The sequence below is a fragment of the Clupea harengus genome, chromosome 14 (assembly GCF_900700415.2).
Source record: "Clupea harengus chromosome 14, Ch_v2.0.2, whole genome shotgun sequence".
In the NCBI taxonomy this organism is placed as follows: Eukaryota; Metazoa; Chordata; class Actinopteri; order Clupeiformes; family Clupeidae; genus Clupea; species Clupea harengus.
The window spans coordinates 1669041-1686510 of NC_045165.1; the positions used below are offsets into that span (position 1 = coordinate 1669041).

At 45.2% G+C, this 17470-nt stretch overlaps 1 protein-coding gene and 2 long non-coding RNA genes across 11 annotated transcripts in view; all 3 read left to right on the top strand.

Annotated features, from left to right (window-relative positions):
- snap25b (synaptosome associated protein 25b) overlaps nt 1–15395 on the top strand; it is a 38390-nt gene extending 22995 nt beyond the window's left edge. The window contains exons 3-8 of one of the 2 annotated variants that reach the window (XM_031580089.2): nt 612–653; nt 3669–3717; nt 8065–8179; nt 11609–11725; nt 13652–13796; nt 14275–15395. In XM_031580089.2, coding sequence (XP_031435949.1) covers nt 612–653; nt 3669–3717; nt 8065–8179; nt 11609–11725; nt 13652–13796; nt 14275–14337 — 531 coding nt within the window. In that variant the 3' untranslated portion in view covers nt 14338–15395. Of the gene's footprint in view, nt 1–611; nt 654–3668; nt 3718–7750; nt 7872–8064; nt 8180–11608; nt 11726–13651; nt 13797–14274 lie in introns of both variants that reach the window. The other variant, XM_031580088.2, reaches the window with a different exon arrangement.
- On the top strand, nt 5380–6733 carry LOC116223438. Its single transcript, XR_004165090.1, has 3 exons — nt 5380–5398; nt 5682–5712; nt 5771–6733. It is a non-coding gene; the product is annotated as an uncharacterized LOC116223438 (long non-coding RNA).
- On the top strand, nt 11849–13146 carry LOC116223437. Of its 8 annotated transcripts, none has more exons than XR_006152781.1 (3): nt 11849–12013; nt 12058–12409; nt 12461–13146. It is a non-coding gene; the product is annotated as an uncharacterized LOC116223437 (long non-coding RNA). The 8 variants fall into 8 exon arrangements; XR_006152782.1 differs by having other exon boundaries at nt 11849–12006; nt 12065–12409; XR_006152783.1 differs by lacking the exon at nt 11849–12013 and having other exon boundaries at nt 12020–12409; nt 12461–12856; nt 12894–13146.
- Nucleotides 15396–17470: the final 2075 nt, after the last annotated feature.

Genomic DNA, 17470 nt, shown 5'->3' on the forward strand with positions numbered 1-17470 from the left:
CAGCCACATATCCCTATATCTGACCACCGAACCCCTATGCTGAAACTCTATCCACTGAGTAAAGACCATTTTCACCTGTTTCACCAACAGCACTTATTACTTGATGACTCAATCTTGACATGTGTATTTAAATATATATATATATATATATATATATATATATATATATATATATATAAATGTAATGCTCAGTATAAGATGTGATAATACTTTCTGTGGGTGTGGGTAATTAGCACTCAATTAACTCCTGAAACTTTTGGCAAGGTATTTAGCCAGACTGAATAGTGTCAGCAATCTTCTTTCAGAACCCATACTTCCCTCAAGCCAAAACGTTTCACCTAGAAGGACAAATTTGCCCTCAAATTAGCCTCATTGCCGATGTCTGTAGAGAAAGACCAGGGCTTAATGAAATGAAGTGTGGCCACGTGGCGTTCTCTAGGTGACCGTAAGAGAGCATACGCTCAGATTTCTTCCCTCCCTTGTTAAAAGCCTCCCTCGGGGTGCTAGCCCTCTGTGATGTGCAGCAGCTGTGCCGTTTCCTGTCTGACCATCTTTTCTTTTTTCTTTTCTTTTTCCTTTTCTTTTCTTTTCTTTTCTTTCTCTCCCAACAGTCGCTGGAGAGCACTCGGCGTATGCTGGCGCTGGTGGAGGAGGTAAGATCACGGCTAAACCCCACAGACACCAACAACACACCGTAGCCCTAACTCTGGGATGGATGTGGCCCTGATTCCTGCCAGATCTGGGCCAAACCCGGGTCAGATCTGGGTCAGATCGGGGTCAGATCTGGGTCAGATAAGTAGTTAGACTCACACAACAAATTCAGCAGATCGCAAACAACACTTCAAAGAAAAGCAACACATATTAAGTCTAAAATCATTTGCCGATGTGTTTTAGCAACAGTAGTCAATGCTAGCTGTGTCCATACACTTGAAATGCAATCGCCAAGGTTACAGTGTGCTCTATCAGGATTCTTCCCCAGGCACAACACTGGATAGGCACAAGATGGAGGTTTTATGACTGTGTTGTGCGATGTCATTGTTTTAACGGTGTGCTTTGGAAAAGTAGGCATCTGAGCCTAAATGAAGGTCACAATTTCCAGTTCACAGTCTCCGTCTGAAACCCACTGTGCATGTTTACATTTGCACTTGTCTTTAGTCAAACTATCAAACTTGATCGGTTCTACTGAGAGCTTTTGGATGGAGCTTTGGTCTTGCCATTTTCACACTCATACTGTTCATGCTATTGTGAACTTTCGGCATGAAATACTTTTAAAAATACTTCTCAGCCACGCAAAACTTGGACACTACCGTGAGACTGTAAGAATGCTGTAAATTTAGCTCCGTGTTTTACAGATTAGCTTTCGGTTGAGCCAGTGTGCCGGCGTGTTTCTGAAACTCAGTGTGTGTGATTAATGTGAGGGCGAAAGCCACCGGTCTGTCACCAGTCTTCGGTTTAAAAAAGGGGGCTTACTGGCGCACACAGTGCGGAGAGAGGGGGCTGTACAGGGCTCTACAATACTGGGTTTGAGGCAAGAGTCACCGAGCGGGTCCTGTTATCTAAAAACCCTGTCAGCTCTGGTTTCCCAGAAGGCCGCAGGTCAGCCACAGCTGCTCAGGGTGACGAGGCTGTAAGGGGGGGGGAAATTGCCTTCTCTGTTCTTAGAGAACTTCATTTAGCTTCATCAGCATCCCCCTTTCTTTCTCTCTCTCTCTCTGTGTCTCTCTCTCTCCCTGTCTCTGTGTCTCTCTCTCTCTCTCTGTGTGTCTCTCTCTCTCCCTGTCTCTGTGTCTCTCTCTCTCTCTCTCTCTCTCTCTCCCCCTCTCTCTCTCTCCCTCTCTCTCTCTCTCTCTCTCTCTCTCTCTGTCTTGCTTGCTGTCTCTATTTCCCTCGTTCTCTCTCTTACTTCTCTCTCTCCCCCCCCCCCACACACACACACACACAGTTTACAGACCTGTCAGGGAGAGAAAGCTACTAGGCTTAGGCCCAGTATTTATAGAAGGGTCAAGGCGCAGACACAGTGTTGGTCTTTTGCCCTGATGATTAAATCAATAGTGATTTTCCACAGCTTTTGTCCTCTGTTAATGATAGCGAGGCTAGCTGCCCACACTCAGGCTGGGTGATTTACGCCCGCTAATACCTAATGGGTATCGAGCATGAGGGCCATTACCCATGATGCTGTGCGGGCGGTGTGTGGCATGAGGACATCCATTAAATACGGGATATGATGAAAGGGTTGGAGTACACACCTAAGTGTGTTGATGCGGTGTCATATATCTTATTTCAAGCTTTCAAAATCAAAGTCATTGAAGTAAGAAGGGATTTTGAAGAAACTGTTCTCCTGTGTGCTGGAAACAGGAGACTCTGAAATGTAACTCATTGAGTATAAAGAAATCAAATGGGGTTAAAATGACAAGGATGTAAAATAACCTATATGTGACTTGGGTAATGCTTTATATTCACAGCTGGTTTATTCAAGGACTCCAAACACATTAAATAATATTACCATAGTAAGCTTTTATGACTGTTGAACACTAGCATGATTGATGTTCATGGTCACACTGCACGTCGGCCATTTTAATTTAATTTAATTTGAAGCAAAAAGGTCAGGTATGTTTAATTGTTTCCTCAGGCTCGGGGTGGTGATTAGATTATTGACCTTGGCCCCATCATATGAAGCATTTACGTACCTGTAGAAGATAAATTCAATGAATAGTTAATGGTTGGAGTTGTGGCAGTACTGGATATTGGAATATTCAGTGTGGTGATGAACATATGAAGTGTGTGGGGGTCAAAGGCTGCACGTTGACAGGGGCCTGAAAAAAAGAAACCAAAGTGGTTAGTGCATAACATGATATCAAAATAAACACGGGAGACAAGCACTGTACGGGCGTTCCTTAACATTTGTGGAGGGTAAATGAGAACGCTTTGTAGAAGTGTTTCACTTTTTAAAACAATTGTCAGGTACCGTGTTCTTGTCCACGCTAATCCACCCCGCCTGACGGCTGCCTTTTATCGAGCTGCTGCTCCATCTGGACGAAATAATGAAACGGTGTGGGATTGTGCGCGGAAAATGAGGATCATCTGCTTTATTTAGGTCAATCGAGCCTTATTGCACAGAACAGCAGCGGCGGCCATATTTCTCACACACACGCTCCGGAGGCATGAGTGTGCAGCACACAACCCACACACCCACACACACACACACACACACACACACACACCCAAACACACACGCGCGCGCTCCGGAGGCATGAGTGTGCAGCACACACCCACACACACACACACACACACACACACACACCCACACACACACACACACACACACACACACACACACACACGATCCGTAGGCATGAGTGTGCAGCACACACGCATAGGAACATGTCAGTAGCCGAGGAGCCGCAGAGCAGCTGGATGTCTTGCTATGGGTTGTATCCCTATAGCCAGCTGTCCATATGTTGTTACCTGCCACCTCATGTCCTCCCCTGCTGAAGAAATAGAGAAATAAAAACCTTCACGACTTTTTTTTCTGACTGTTTCTGACTAATTGGTGTTGGATGTCTGTGTATGGTCATCCACTCTGATATTTCTCTTTCTCTTTCTCTTTCTTTCTTCTCCTCCCTTTTTTCTTCCCTGTGCCGCTGCCCTCCCACCTCTGGGGGAGCTAGAGTAAAGATGCGGGAATCAGAACCTTGGTTATGCTGGATGAGCAAGGAGGTGAGTCTCAATGTTGGATGAGGAACTCTAGAACATAGAATAGAACATGAATGGAGTTCTACAGGAATAGAGTGTCCAGCATTCTATTGTGATTTGAGATTCAAGTGATGTGAAGGTATATATTCAGTCATGTAAAATACCGCAGATACTAGGGTGAGCTTGTTTAACTGCATGTTTAGGGATTGGGACAGCAAAATGCAAGCCAAAATTCTATAATGTTGTAAAAAATATATATATTATGGTAATGTAATTTGCAGTGATCCTATAGCCCTGTATACCTATACCATATGGAGAAATGATACTTTTAATTGGTCTTGATGTCATTCCAAAGACCTGCTGCCATAGCTGTTCCAGAGTCAGCTTGTATCAGGGAGTGTGTGTGTGTGTGTGTGTGTGTGTGTGTGTGTGTGTGTTTGGGCTGCATGTTGGGGGGGGGGGGGACGATCAGTTTTGCTGGTAATGACAAAATCACCCCCCATTTTCCACAAGCTTAAGAATGGATGTCTCTATAATCCCTTTTGGCTACGGATACGCACTCTCAAAATGAATTTGTAGCCGAGGGAAAAAACACACACCGTGACGAATCCAGGATGAGACTAAATTCTTGCATACAGTGTGGTGAACTGAGGAGGTGTCAGTTATCTGAACCAAAGAACCAAAAATCAACTGCGAGAATAAGCCATCTGCTCCCTGCTGTGGGTTATACACATCTGGTCTGAGATGAGTGGGTCCTTGTCTGTGTGTGTGTGTGTGTGTGTGTGTGTGTGTGTGTGTGTGTGTGTGTGTGTGTGTGTGTGTGTGTGTGTGTGTGTGTGTGTGTGTGTGTGTGTGTGTGGGGGGGGGTCTTAATTAGCTTATCAGTGCACCGTAAAGCCTCCCCCTATGCTACCTGGGAAATAAATTGATGTCTCTCTCGTGCCTCTCTCAGCCCCCGTGCAATCAATTTCCAGATTCAAATTACCTCAGCATCCTCTTATCGAGGACTCCCAAGACAAATACTTCACCCCCCACATACACCCACACACACACACACACACACACACACTCACACACACACACACATACACACACCCACACACACACACACACACACACTTCAATCAGTGGGATCCTGCCACTCAACTAGCACAATTTAATCATGTCTCGTTGAAAAATCACCAAGAAAAGAATCCTGTCCAAGTGCTTGTGATTGATGATTTTTTTATTTTCTGATCAGGACCTTTTAAATAAAAAGTAATCTGGTCATTGACTTCAGCCTAATATTTATATTATGATAAATTTAACTTTCTCTTCAGGAAGAATCAAATGCAAATGCTAAACAAGCCAAACAACAACCCCTGTCATTAAAGCCTTAAGAATCTCATAGAATAGCCTGTCCTGATCAAAAGGAAAAAAAAATGATACAGGCATTCACTAGGACAGCCTCCTGAGTAAGACGCCAGGCCCCTGCCTGATCCAAACAGCACACACACCAGGGGGAAGTGAGCCTTTAAGTGGCAGCTAAACGACAGCCTCTGAGGAGATAAGACCTCCCTCCTTCACTGTCACGTTCCCTCTCCTCACTAATCCCCTCTGTTCCCCGGGATTACCAGCAAACACTAATTAGCCGCTGTGTTTGTTGTCCAGATGAGGGTTAGCCCCTGACCACTCTACAGTGGATGCTGGGTGCTGTCTGTGCCAGGTGTTCAGGGTGTGTGGATGCTGTCTGGGCCAGGTGTTCAGGGCGTGTGGATGCTGGGTGCTGTCTGTACCAGGTGTTCAGGGCGTGTGGATGCTGTGCCAGGTGTTCAGGGCTTGTGAATGCTGGGTGCTGTCTGTGCCAGGTGTTCAGGGTGTGTGGATGCTGTCTGGGCCAGGTGTTCAGGTGTGTGGATGCTGGGTGCTGTCTGTGCCAGGTGTTCAGGGCGTGTGCATGCTGGGTGCTGTCTGTGCCAGGGGTTCAGGGCGTGTGGATGCTGTGCCAGGTGTTCAGGGGGCGTGTGGATGCTGTGCCAGGTGTTCAGGGCGTGTGGATGCTGTGCCAGGTGTTCAGGGCGTGTGAATGCTGTGCCAGGTGTTCAGGGCGTGTGGATGCTGTCCAAAATACATTAAGATTAAGTGGAGGAAGAGGTTTTGAATGCACTCCTGTGTTCTCATTGCGTTTGAAATGATTCTTTAACTGAGCAGGGTCGATGGAGTCGCTGCCAACTGGTGCTCTAGCTGCCCAGGACAGGATTTGGACCCTGTCCACAGCGAGCTCCATGGGCCTCACGGGCCACTCAACCACTCAGTGCTTTGTAGTGCTATCTTCCCCCGGATCTTGCACAGGATTATGAGAAGTGCTTTAATCCCGGTGTCTTTAGTTATGGCAGGGTCATTAGTGAGAGATGTAATGGCTAATACTGAGGCTAAAGGCAACTTAAGCATTCCCCAGTAGCAAAGTGATATATTTTTTTTAAATGGGCAGTTTAAGAACACATAAGTGCATTCAATCCTCTTCATCAAAGTGTCCTAAGGTAGGCCTCTGTACTGATGAAAGCTTCCCTAATCATTTATTTATTTGAATTGTTCTGATGTTGTTGCTAAACAAAGTTAAAACAGGTGATGTAGCTCCTTCTATGTGGGCCACAGGAAACAGATACATACACTAGAATGACTGTACATTATAGTCAGTGGACCACAGGCAAAGGAATTACAGGAACTGTACAGCAATGCTAAGATAGCTGATCAATGCTCTGACTTAAATAGTCAATAAACTGATATTCTGTGCGTTAACGTAATTTCTCTTTGTCCTTGGGATTATAAAGAGTTTAATAAATCCTTTGAACCGCCTCGTTTAGCCCCATTTACCTAGCGTCTAATCCCCTAAAGACACGAGACTCCCATTTACCAGAGCAACTCACCATCACAACCAACCCATCATCATTATCCAATCCATAAATGCATGTGATGTCCATCATGTCTAATCTTTACTCCCCTCAGTCCTTTTTTTCTTCCAGTCTTTGTCTATTTCTCTCTCTTTTTCACTCTCTCTCTCTCTCTCTCTCTCTCTCACACACACACACACACACACACACACTCAAGCACATTTTACTATGCTGGACCCGCACCCTCGGACATGGGGAGGCAGGTGTGTTAGCAAGGAGGCCAAAACCCATTGGTGCTAGCGTCTGCTCCTTGCTCATCTCCTAAGACCTCAGGGAGTGGGGTTAACTCTCACTCAACAGTTACACACACACACACACACACACACACACACACACACACACACACACAGACAAACACACACACACACACACACACACACACACACAGATAAACACAGATAAACACACACACACACACCCACACACAGATAAACACACACACACACACACACACACACACACACACACACAGATAAACACACACACACACACCCACACACACACACACACACACACACACACAGATAAACACACACACACAGACACACACACACACACACACACACACACACACACACACACACACACACACAGATAAACAGACACACACACACACACACGTAGTTATATAATGTATATTAACCTGCGATTTCTGCCCTGCCTGCCCAGTGCCTCCTGCCCATGTTGGATTGGTGGCAGCCGGCCTTTGCAGTGGTGCCAGCCGCCCGCTGTTACGCCTGGCATGAGCTGAGGGCCCCACCTGTGCCCCCACTCTCCCCTGCTGTCCTTCCGTCTCATGTTATCACTCTGATGAGATCACGGATCACATTCACTGAGCTGTGTGGCCTGATACTCACAGAGCGCCGCCGCCCGAGGCTGGCTGCCATGTTTGTTTGAGTTAGTAAGATAGTAAGATCTCTAGTGAATGACACATAAACCCGCCAGAGCTCTCTTGTTCTTCTCACATCCCGATCGGGCACATCCTCCATCCTCATGTGTTACATCCATTAGATGCTTTGCATTTCATCCTTTTAGTTTTCCCGTGTATTGTTTCATTCTTTGTTTTGTTTTTCTGTCACAAAGCAAATCAGCTCATTTCATCGTTGTCATCCCTTTGTCCTGACCAGAGCAACTTGATCGTATTGAGGGGGGCATGAACTCGATCAACAAAGACATGAAGGAGGCCGAGAAAAGTTTAAAAGATCCGGGGAAATGCTGTGGGATTATGGAGATGTGTCCTTGTAACAAGTAGGTATCGGTCAAGGGCCCGTCAGCTCTTGGCCGTGTGCTGCTGTCCTGTGTGTGTGTCTCTGTGAATAATTATCACCTGTTCTTTGTCTTCCTCTCCTTTGTTCCTCCTCTCCCTCCTTTCCTCTCTCTGTTTGTCTGTCTGTCGTATTTGTGCTCTTTTTTGGGGGATATTTAACTAATGATTAATCAGAGCAACTGGAACGCATCGAGGAAGGGATGGACCAAATCAATAAGGACATGAAAGAAGCAGAAAAGAATTTGACGGATCTAGGCAATATGTGTGGTGTATGCCCATGCTGTAACAAGTAAGAGCCTTCTGCATGCCTCACCGCCTGACCGTCCGACCGCCTGACCGCCTGACTGCCTGTTTTGCACGTCTGCCCGAAACCTCATGAGAAATGTGTGGAGATTATTACCACCCATTCACAAACTAAGAACCGCTACTGCCTGCCGGGGCACACTATACCATGCCACACCATAACAAACCACGCCGCATCAGGCCACACCATGCCATGCTGGGCCAGTACCAAACCACGCCACAGCACGCCATGTTACGCCACACCAAGTCACGCTTAGCCATATCAATTCAAGCCAATCATTCTTCCGCTCTCCTCCCCCCCCCACCCTCTCACATTGCTCTTCAGGGCGTCAATAGTGGTTGAGGAAGGAGGTGAATGTAGCCGGTTAAAATGGTCCTCTGCCTTGCCAATGATTCATCTCCAGCCCACAGCTAGCCTAGCGTAGCCTAGCCTAGCCTTAGGCCTTTCCACACCGCCATTTGAACACATGCTGATCGCCATGCTTCAGTGGTCTCCTGACCGAAGCTGGGAATGCTTTAAATGTCAAACGACTTTATTGTTGGCAGCTACGGCTTTTTCTAAAGGCTGCCTGCACTCGCTGCTTGCAGTGACAAGGCAGTGATGTAGTACACGTCACTTGCGCTTGTGCCATTAAGGTTAGATGGAAAATAATCCATCTGGTGGTTCGATCTGACATTCGTGAGCCCAGGGGACCTCATCTGTGCAGCCAAAGTAATTCAAAAACGGGCACATTAAACTGATCATTTGATTAATCAAAAGATGTCACAGCGCATACGTTATGGTATAATGTGTGTGTGGAGTTGTTTTGGTGATGAATACAGCCTGAAGGGCAAAGAGTGGGAAAATGTCAGAAAGCAAGGCGTTAGGCTGAAAACACGACGGCACAGAAATTAGTAGTTAAGACTTCATGTTCCTAGACTGCAGCAAAAAAATGCAAATACATTTAGATGTATGTCTGGAACGATTGCATTTCCCATCACGTAATGAATTCAAAGTCTTTGTGAAAACTGTGTAGATAAATCCACACAGAGCTTCAGCAGCTATTTCCGCAAGCAGCATTACATGTTGAGTACAAACTCATAAAGAAGCATTTCATCTGGCAGGTCTCTCTTGTCTACGATAGCAGTGGAGATCACCTGAGTCCCATGTCAGTCAAACCCACCCCCACAAATGCATCCCCAACCATCCACCTGCGTCTCTCTCTTTCTCTCTCTCTCTCTCTCTCTCTCTCTCTCTCTCTAATTCCCTATCTCTCTCTCTTTCATTCCCTCTCTCTCTCTCTCTCCATCAACGGAAATGATCATGTAGACACTATCAATTTCCTTTCAGCTCTAATTCCACCAGAACCCCACTGTCTTTCTCTGCAACCCCCTCAGGCTGAGAGAGATCACTAAGACAGCACAAAGCACACCGGCTTCACACACTCTCATCAGCCTTGAGTCTTGGAATACACTAAAAAAGCCCATCAAATTGATAAACAGTGGTATGGAGTTGGAGTTGGTGTCTTCTGCACGTTGAGTAGCTACCAGCTAAAGTCAGTGCTACTCCTGTGCTATTACTACTGACGTCTTCATCGAGTCCCCAGCTCCGCTTCATCATGCCTGTGCCTGTGCCTGTGCATGTTGCCTGTGCATGTTACCTGTGTGTTGGAGCAAGATTGGCACGGCTTCAGTATTCCAATACTTATGCTTTCAATACAATAATTTCTGATCTAACATACTATTATACACCTAAGACTTCTGACTTCTGGTTCAGATCAAATATTAATGCTATTAAATAAATCAAGGTCTGGTTTTGAGGCAATGTACTGCTCAGGTCATTTTCCAAAATATAATTTGGAATAAATGATTTGTATTTGTGAAGTGGCGATGTGGGGATACTTCAAGATTTTCACTGATTATCGCTTACCATAAATGGCATGTGTTATACATCATTTTTTATCAGTGGATTTATATTAATAGTTAATTATATTTCAACTAATTTATAATATTACGTGTTCCCTCCTCTCCCATGTTTCCCCATGTTTCATGAGGGCAAAACCAAACCAAAAGATTGAATTATTTTCAGACCAGACCTTATTTGAATGCCAGACATGCATGGGACATTTCTCAAAACTGTTCCATGCTAAATTTATGTATTCATATTTAGAGGTACGTCATTTCTCAAAACTGTACCATGCTTAATTCATGTATTCATATTTAGAGGTACCTCATTAAACATGATGATAGTTTCCACTCCATTCCGTCCTCAGTACAACTGAAAGTGTATGTGTGCCATTCCATCCCATTCCATTCCTTCCTGTCATGCAATGTAATATCCCTCATCCTGTCCGCCTGTCTGTCTGTCCACCTGTCTGTCTGTCCACCTGTCTGTCCGTCTCTCTGTATGTCTGTCGTCAGTGACCATTGTTTTATGTGAAAGGTGTTTGTGTGTTTTTTCAGTGTTTAATGGGATCATCGTCATTCATTCATTTCTCGTATGTCCTTTTCTGAGTGACTATGTTCAACTGAGTGACTGCTGTCAAGACTGCATCCCCCCAGCCATATTCAGGGAAAACTCCATTTTGTTCACCTTATCTGTGGGCAGTATGAACGAACCAAAGCTGTCAGAGCTGTGCACGCTTTGGTTGGACAGGTTCATAAACACTGCCTCTCATCTTTGAAATACGCTACCATCCCCCTTCTTTTGTTAGCGCGGCCCACCTAGTCAAGCACTCCTACGTAGCGGTGCGAAGGCAGTACTCTCTAGGCTATAATTACTGCTGGTAAGGTAGACTGCCATGCTAAACTGAGGTTAAACACACTCTACCGTAGCAGATGAATCACACTAATAGTCATTACACTCTCTAACCAACAGCCTTTTGAACAGTGAGTTAACTGAATCATTTCATTCAAAGCTGTTCAAAAGGCGTTCATTTTCATTTTATTTTACCAGGACATGGTTGCAAATAAATAACATTAATTTGGTCAAACAGTGAGCAGTTATTTTACAAAAGCCTGGTCCAATAGCCTCTGCATTTTTTAAACAATACTGCCTTACCATCCATATAATACACTATTTAAATGGAGAAATCTCTATATTACTATATTACTCCTGGGCGCTACAAGCCGCCCACTGCTCCTGGGGGGTCCTTGAGGAAGGACAGTCCAGGATGGGAAAAAGCAGAAAATAAATTCACCGCGACCTCAGGCTTACCTGCGTGTGTGTGTGTGTGTGTGTGTGTGTGTGTGTGTCCTGTGTCGCCTCCATATATGCACGTGTGTGTTCCAGTGTGTCGTGTGTGCCATTAAAAACCTGACAAAGGTCTTAATTATAATTATTATCTTGATTTGAATAGGCTACTGGCATACACTTGCCTTGAGCTGTGTATATATTGTGAAAGCCTCTCATTCAGTGTTTCGATGTGTTGTACAGGCTGAAGGATCGCGGTACGTCCTGGGCCAACAACCAGGATGGGGTCGTGTCCAGCCAGCCGGCCCGCGTGATGGACGAGCGGGAGCAGATGGCCATCAGCGGAGGCTACATCCGCAGGTGAGTGGAGCAGGAAGGGAAGCTACCAGGAGGGGGCACTAGATTAAGTATTCATCTATCTATCCATCCATCCATCCATCCATCTATCTATCTATTCATCTATCTATCTATCTATCTATCTATCTATCTATCTATCTATCTATCTATCTATTAGGAGGGGATGCACCCAGTAGGGGGCGCTGGTAAGATCCGGCGCTCCAATGCTGGATAGGGGTCAAGACTGGGGCTCCATAGGGGGAGTGAGGTCAGGGTGGAGAATGCCCATATAGACAGCGGATGAGGTCAGAGGTCAGAGGTCAGGGTGGAGAATGCCCATATAGACAGCGGATGAGGTCAGAGGTCAGGGTGGAGAATGCCCATATAGACAGCGGATGAGGTCAGAGGTCAGGGTGGAGAATGCCCATATAGACAGCGGATGAGGTCAGAGGTCAGAGGTCAGGGTGGAGAATGCCCATATAGACAGCGGATGAGGTCAGAGGTCAGGGTGGAGAATGCCCATATAGACAGCGGATGAGGTCAGAGGTCAGGGTGGAGAATGCCCATATAGACAGCGGATGAGGTCAGAGGTCAGGGTGGAGAATGCCCATATAGACAGCGGATGAGGTCAGGGTGGAGAATGCCCATATAGACAGCGGATGAGGTCAGAGGTCAGGGTGGAGAATGCCCATATAGACAGCGGATGAGGTCAGAGGTCAGAGGTCAGGGTGGAGAATGCCCATATAGACAGGGGATGAGGTCAGAGGTCAGGGTGGAGAATGCCCATATAGACAGCGGATGAGGTCAGAGGTCAGGGTGGAGAATGCCCATATAGACAGCGGATGAGGTCAGAGGTCAGGGTGGAGAATGCCCATATAGACAGCGGATGAGGTCAGGGTGGAGAATGCCCATATAGACAGCGGATGAGGTCAGAGGTCAGAGGTCAGGGTGGAGAATGCCCATATAGACAGCGGATGAGGTCAGAGGACAGGGTGGAGAATGCCCATATAGACAGCGGATGAGGTCAGAGGTCAGGGTGGAGAATGCCCATATAGACAGCGGATGAGGTCAGAGGTCAGGGTGGAGAATGCCCATATAGACAGCGGATGAGGTCAGAGGTCAGGGTGGAGAATGCCCATATAGACAGCGGATGAGGTCAGGGTGGAGAATGCCCATATAGACAGCGGATGAGGTCAGAGGTCAGGGTGGAGAATGCCCATATAGACAGCGAATGAGGTCAGGGTGGAGAATGCCCATATAGACAGCGGATGAGGTCAGGGTGGAGAATGCCCATATAGACAGCGGATGAGGTGCAGATCTGGTCCAGCTCTGGCCCAAATCTGGCAATGATATGGCCAATAGATCTGTGCCAGATTAGGGATGGATTTGTCCCAGGGGTAGATGCCAACTGGGCCAGGATGTTAGCAAAACAAATATTTAAAAATATATATTACAGCATATCAGTGCTCACATTCACACATCAACCTTTCACTGACAAGTATGTATGTTCAATGTAAATACATTGCTTTAATGTTAAATGAGTTTTAGAATATACTTAAGATACCTACCTGCATGTGACATTTTAGGCCCTGCTGAGAGGGCATAGTCGCTAAGGTTGCCATGGTAGCTGTACCTGGCACTGTGGCCGGTTTCATAGAATGAATATTTCTTATATTTTCTCTCTCAGCAAGTATTTGTTTGTTAGTTCCATGCAATGGACTATCCAAAGTTCCCAGCAACTTTGAACTGGCCACAGAAAATAACTTCTTCGGGTAAACTTCTTAGGGTAAAGTAACTTCTTAGGGTGCCATGACCCTAAAAGCTTTTGATGTTCCAAGAAGTCATTAACATTCTTAGTACTTATCAAGCTTACAGGCGAGCAGCGTACCTACAGAGTGTGTTTAGCAACAACAGAGTGCATCTAACCAAGCCACCCTGGTGTCTCTGCAGGGTAACGAACGACGCGAGGGAGGGCGAGATGGACGAGAACCTGGAGCAGGTGGGCGGCATCATCGGCAACCTGCGTCACATGGCCCTTGACATGGGCAACGAAATCGACACTCAGAACCGCCAGATCGACAGGATTATGGACCAGGTAAGGATGGGTCCGGTCAGAACTGATCTGGCCTGGTTCCGACACAGCTCTGTGTGTCAGGTCAGGGTTTGATCGGTTCTCGACTCGTTTGGTTCTCGACTCTAACTCACTTAAGAATCTAGTGGGTTATGAACTCTACATAAAACCAATTAGATTGGATACATGTCAAACGGAACAGATGGACGGCAGAGAAGATTTAAAGTCAGCTGAGGATACTGATAATATCCAAACGAAGGACTTCCAAGGAACTTTCAGCGTCTATTATGGTCTCAAATCCTAAGTGCTTCATGGGAAACACTAACATTTAAATACGTTTTTATAAGGGTCTGTTAAGCAACTGTAAAAGTTTTAAAGTCAGCAGGTGAAACAGATTATATATGCATGATCAAATTTGTATCACACATCCAATGTGTTTTCGCCACTGACTCTTTATTGCATGAACTGACTGTGTGTTGTTATTTCATTCTCCCTCCCTTAGGCTGATTCCAACAAGACCCGGATTGACGACGCCAACCAGCGTGCCACAAAGATGCTGGGCTGAACGGAGTGTGTGTGTGCTTGTTATTTCATTCTCCCTCTTCTTAGGCTGATTCCAACAAGACCCGGATTGACGACGCCAACCAGCGTGCCACAAAGATGCTGGGCAGTGGCTAATTCTCTCCTACAAAAAGTGCTTTCACCCCCCCCCCCCCCCCCCCAAGCAAGTTTCCACTTACGCTGTACCTGCCAGGGTACCCATGTGCTTTTATTATGGTACTTCACCCGATACAGTAGGTTTGCACACAGGCACATATCAGTCCCTACTGACTCCCTCTGTAGAAGAACATTTTGTCCTGTATCGTCTGTCTTGGCCTCTTTACTGTAAACAAGAGTGCTGGTAAATTGTTTCTGTATAAGGACTCCGACTCTCTCTCTCTCTCTCTCTCTCTCTTTCCAAAGGTTGTATATAGTGCATATTTGATGGCTTAGAGTTTACGTATGAGGTTTTATTTTCTTTGTTTCTCTCTCTTTGTTTTTTAAATATATACATATTTATTATATCTTTGTCCACCTTTTTTGGATGAAGGATATTGAAAAAAATGCTTCATGTGATTCAATCATTTGTTTGTTTGTTTGTTTTTCTGTTTGTACTTCACAGTCAATGGCAGTAAATGGCTTCATTTATTTTCAGTACTGCCCAGCTGTATATTTTTACGTAATGAAACAAGAGAGGAGAAGGATGGCAATGTGAGTTAGCGAGTAAAAAAAAGAGTAATGTAAAAAAAAGAGTGACTGTGTTTCCTTCACTTGTCCCAGTCCCTTTAGAGTTAGCTACCAAGATGCATCACGTGTGATGTCATTGCATACTGTGTATTACTAACAGTGATAGATTTAGTGATACGTAAATTAAACATAACACTGTAAAAAAATATCATGGCAGTATCATTCTGGGATATCTATGGTCAGTATCAGGACAAGACAGAGAGTATCACATTCCTGCAACTTTGCAACAGTGCCACTGTTTTTACCTCTCTACCTGGGCATCAGCATTCTGTGGTCATTGTTGTCAAATAATCAGATCATGCCATTCAAAAATAAAGAATATGACCAAAACACAAAGGAAAATGGTCCACTTCTCTCTTCATTTTTCTGTTATCTTTTCTTTTCTGATCCACACACTGAAAAGTCACTCCTAGCTCGTGGGATGCATCTTCAAATGAAACGAATTGACAGACAGAATCATTTTTCCTCGGATACCCCGTGGCTCTCTGTGCTTTAAAAGCAGTGACCATCTTCATGGAATTCATTTTCTTTGGTGCTTGGATGCCTGGAGAAATCTTTGAAACTAGTACGGCATCTATTGGCTGATATTGTAGCTATGGCATCTATAGGTTGCTATTCTTTGGCATCTATAGGTTGCTACTGTAGCTAAGGTTGACAATGTGGCCTCTTTTATTCCCTCCTACGCTCATAATGACCTCTCTTGGTCATATATTTCAGATATCAGGTTGCATAATGTTTATCCCTTATGTAAGTATGAACTAAATTCATTGCAAGATTAAAACATGAACACACACACATACACACTCAGTTTATTGAGGTAGCAATGTATTGTTTTGATTGTAATTGACATCAGTAGAGTGTGTGGGAAGCAAAGGGGAATGGCAAATGGCTTCTGATGATGTGACACCGTAGGAATGGGCGTACATTGTACTAATGGATATCCTCTTTGAGCTCGGGGCTTTGAGGGATTAGTGCTAGGCTACGTCACTAAGACCCAGCACATACTGCGATGCACACGGAACCATACACTCTCCTCTCCCATCCACACACACACACACACACACTCTCCTCTCCCATCCATACACACACCCACATACAGTAATAATGTACTTGTAAACACATCACTGAAACATTGTTCTGGTCATAGATTGCATTATACGTGTTATCATAAAATAGTCGACCTATACCAAAAAAAAAATGATTTACTGATGTTGTGTTTACTGTGTATGCGCATAAAATATAAAAATATTTAAAGTATCATTCTGATAATCTATTGGTAAATAATATATATTTAATTGCTCACGGTGTTTTCCACCTTTGAAATGACACAGTTCGAGTCTGTTAACCCTCTCCACTCGTTTCTGCTCTCAGTCCATGTGAGATAATCCGAGCTCTTCTCTGAAGCTGATAGGACCTCGGTCTTATCAGACCCTCGTTGCAGCGGTGAATAAACCCCCCACATTCAAACACCACAGCCTCAGACAGCAATATCCTCCCGCTCTAATGAGAACACTCTTATCACGCTTCTAGCCCAGGTCAGTTTGGGATCTTCATACCTCAGCGTTATCATTGTTTGCTGCCTTAGGCAGTAGGCAGGTAGGGTATGGCTTCCAAGCAGCAGACAGCATCACTCCCTGTAATATATAGGATACAAATGTTGTGTTTTACTTTGCAAAGGTTTTCAATGTTGATTTGGACCATCAACTGAGGTAAGAGGCGCTTGCTTCTTCCATCCTTTAAGTTTACTTTTCAATTTCTTTGTTTTGTTAGTTGAAATGACCCAGTTTTGCCCTCCTGTGGGCGTGATCACTGCTCCACAGTCGTGGTGGAGAAGATGACCTTCACACAGTGGCCGCACCTTCCCACCGTCGGCCTCCTTTTGTGATGCTCTGCACGAACCCCCGTTTTTGTGTACCCCATAATTTCCACTCTGCGCTGCAGTTGTCACACCTCTGCGCCCACTCATTTTACTTCATGCGCCGGGATGAATCGCTTGAATTATAACTCACGCAACTGCATTTTTACCATCACAATTAGAACATAATTACATTCTACCAACAAAAATGAATGCCAGGTGCTGCCTCAAATGCTGCCTTTCTTTCACACGTGGCATGTAGTAACTAAACCATGTGTCTACGTGATGCAAGATGTCAATCAGGGCTTGAAATAAACTACTGGTGAAAGCAATGTTAGGGAAATCCCAGGGAGATTAGATGAGTTCATATTTTTTAAACGCTGAAAGACCACACAATAATGGCAAAGAAGGGATGGGATGTGGGGGAGGGAGAGACAGCAAACACTTACATAAGCTGAAAGCACTGTCTTACTGTGAGGTGGGCACTAAGCGCAACAGGGAATGAGAGACAGACAGACAGACAGAGGGAGAGAAAGAGAGAGAGAGAGAGAGAGAG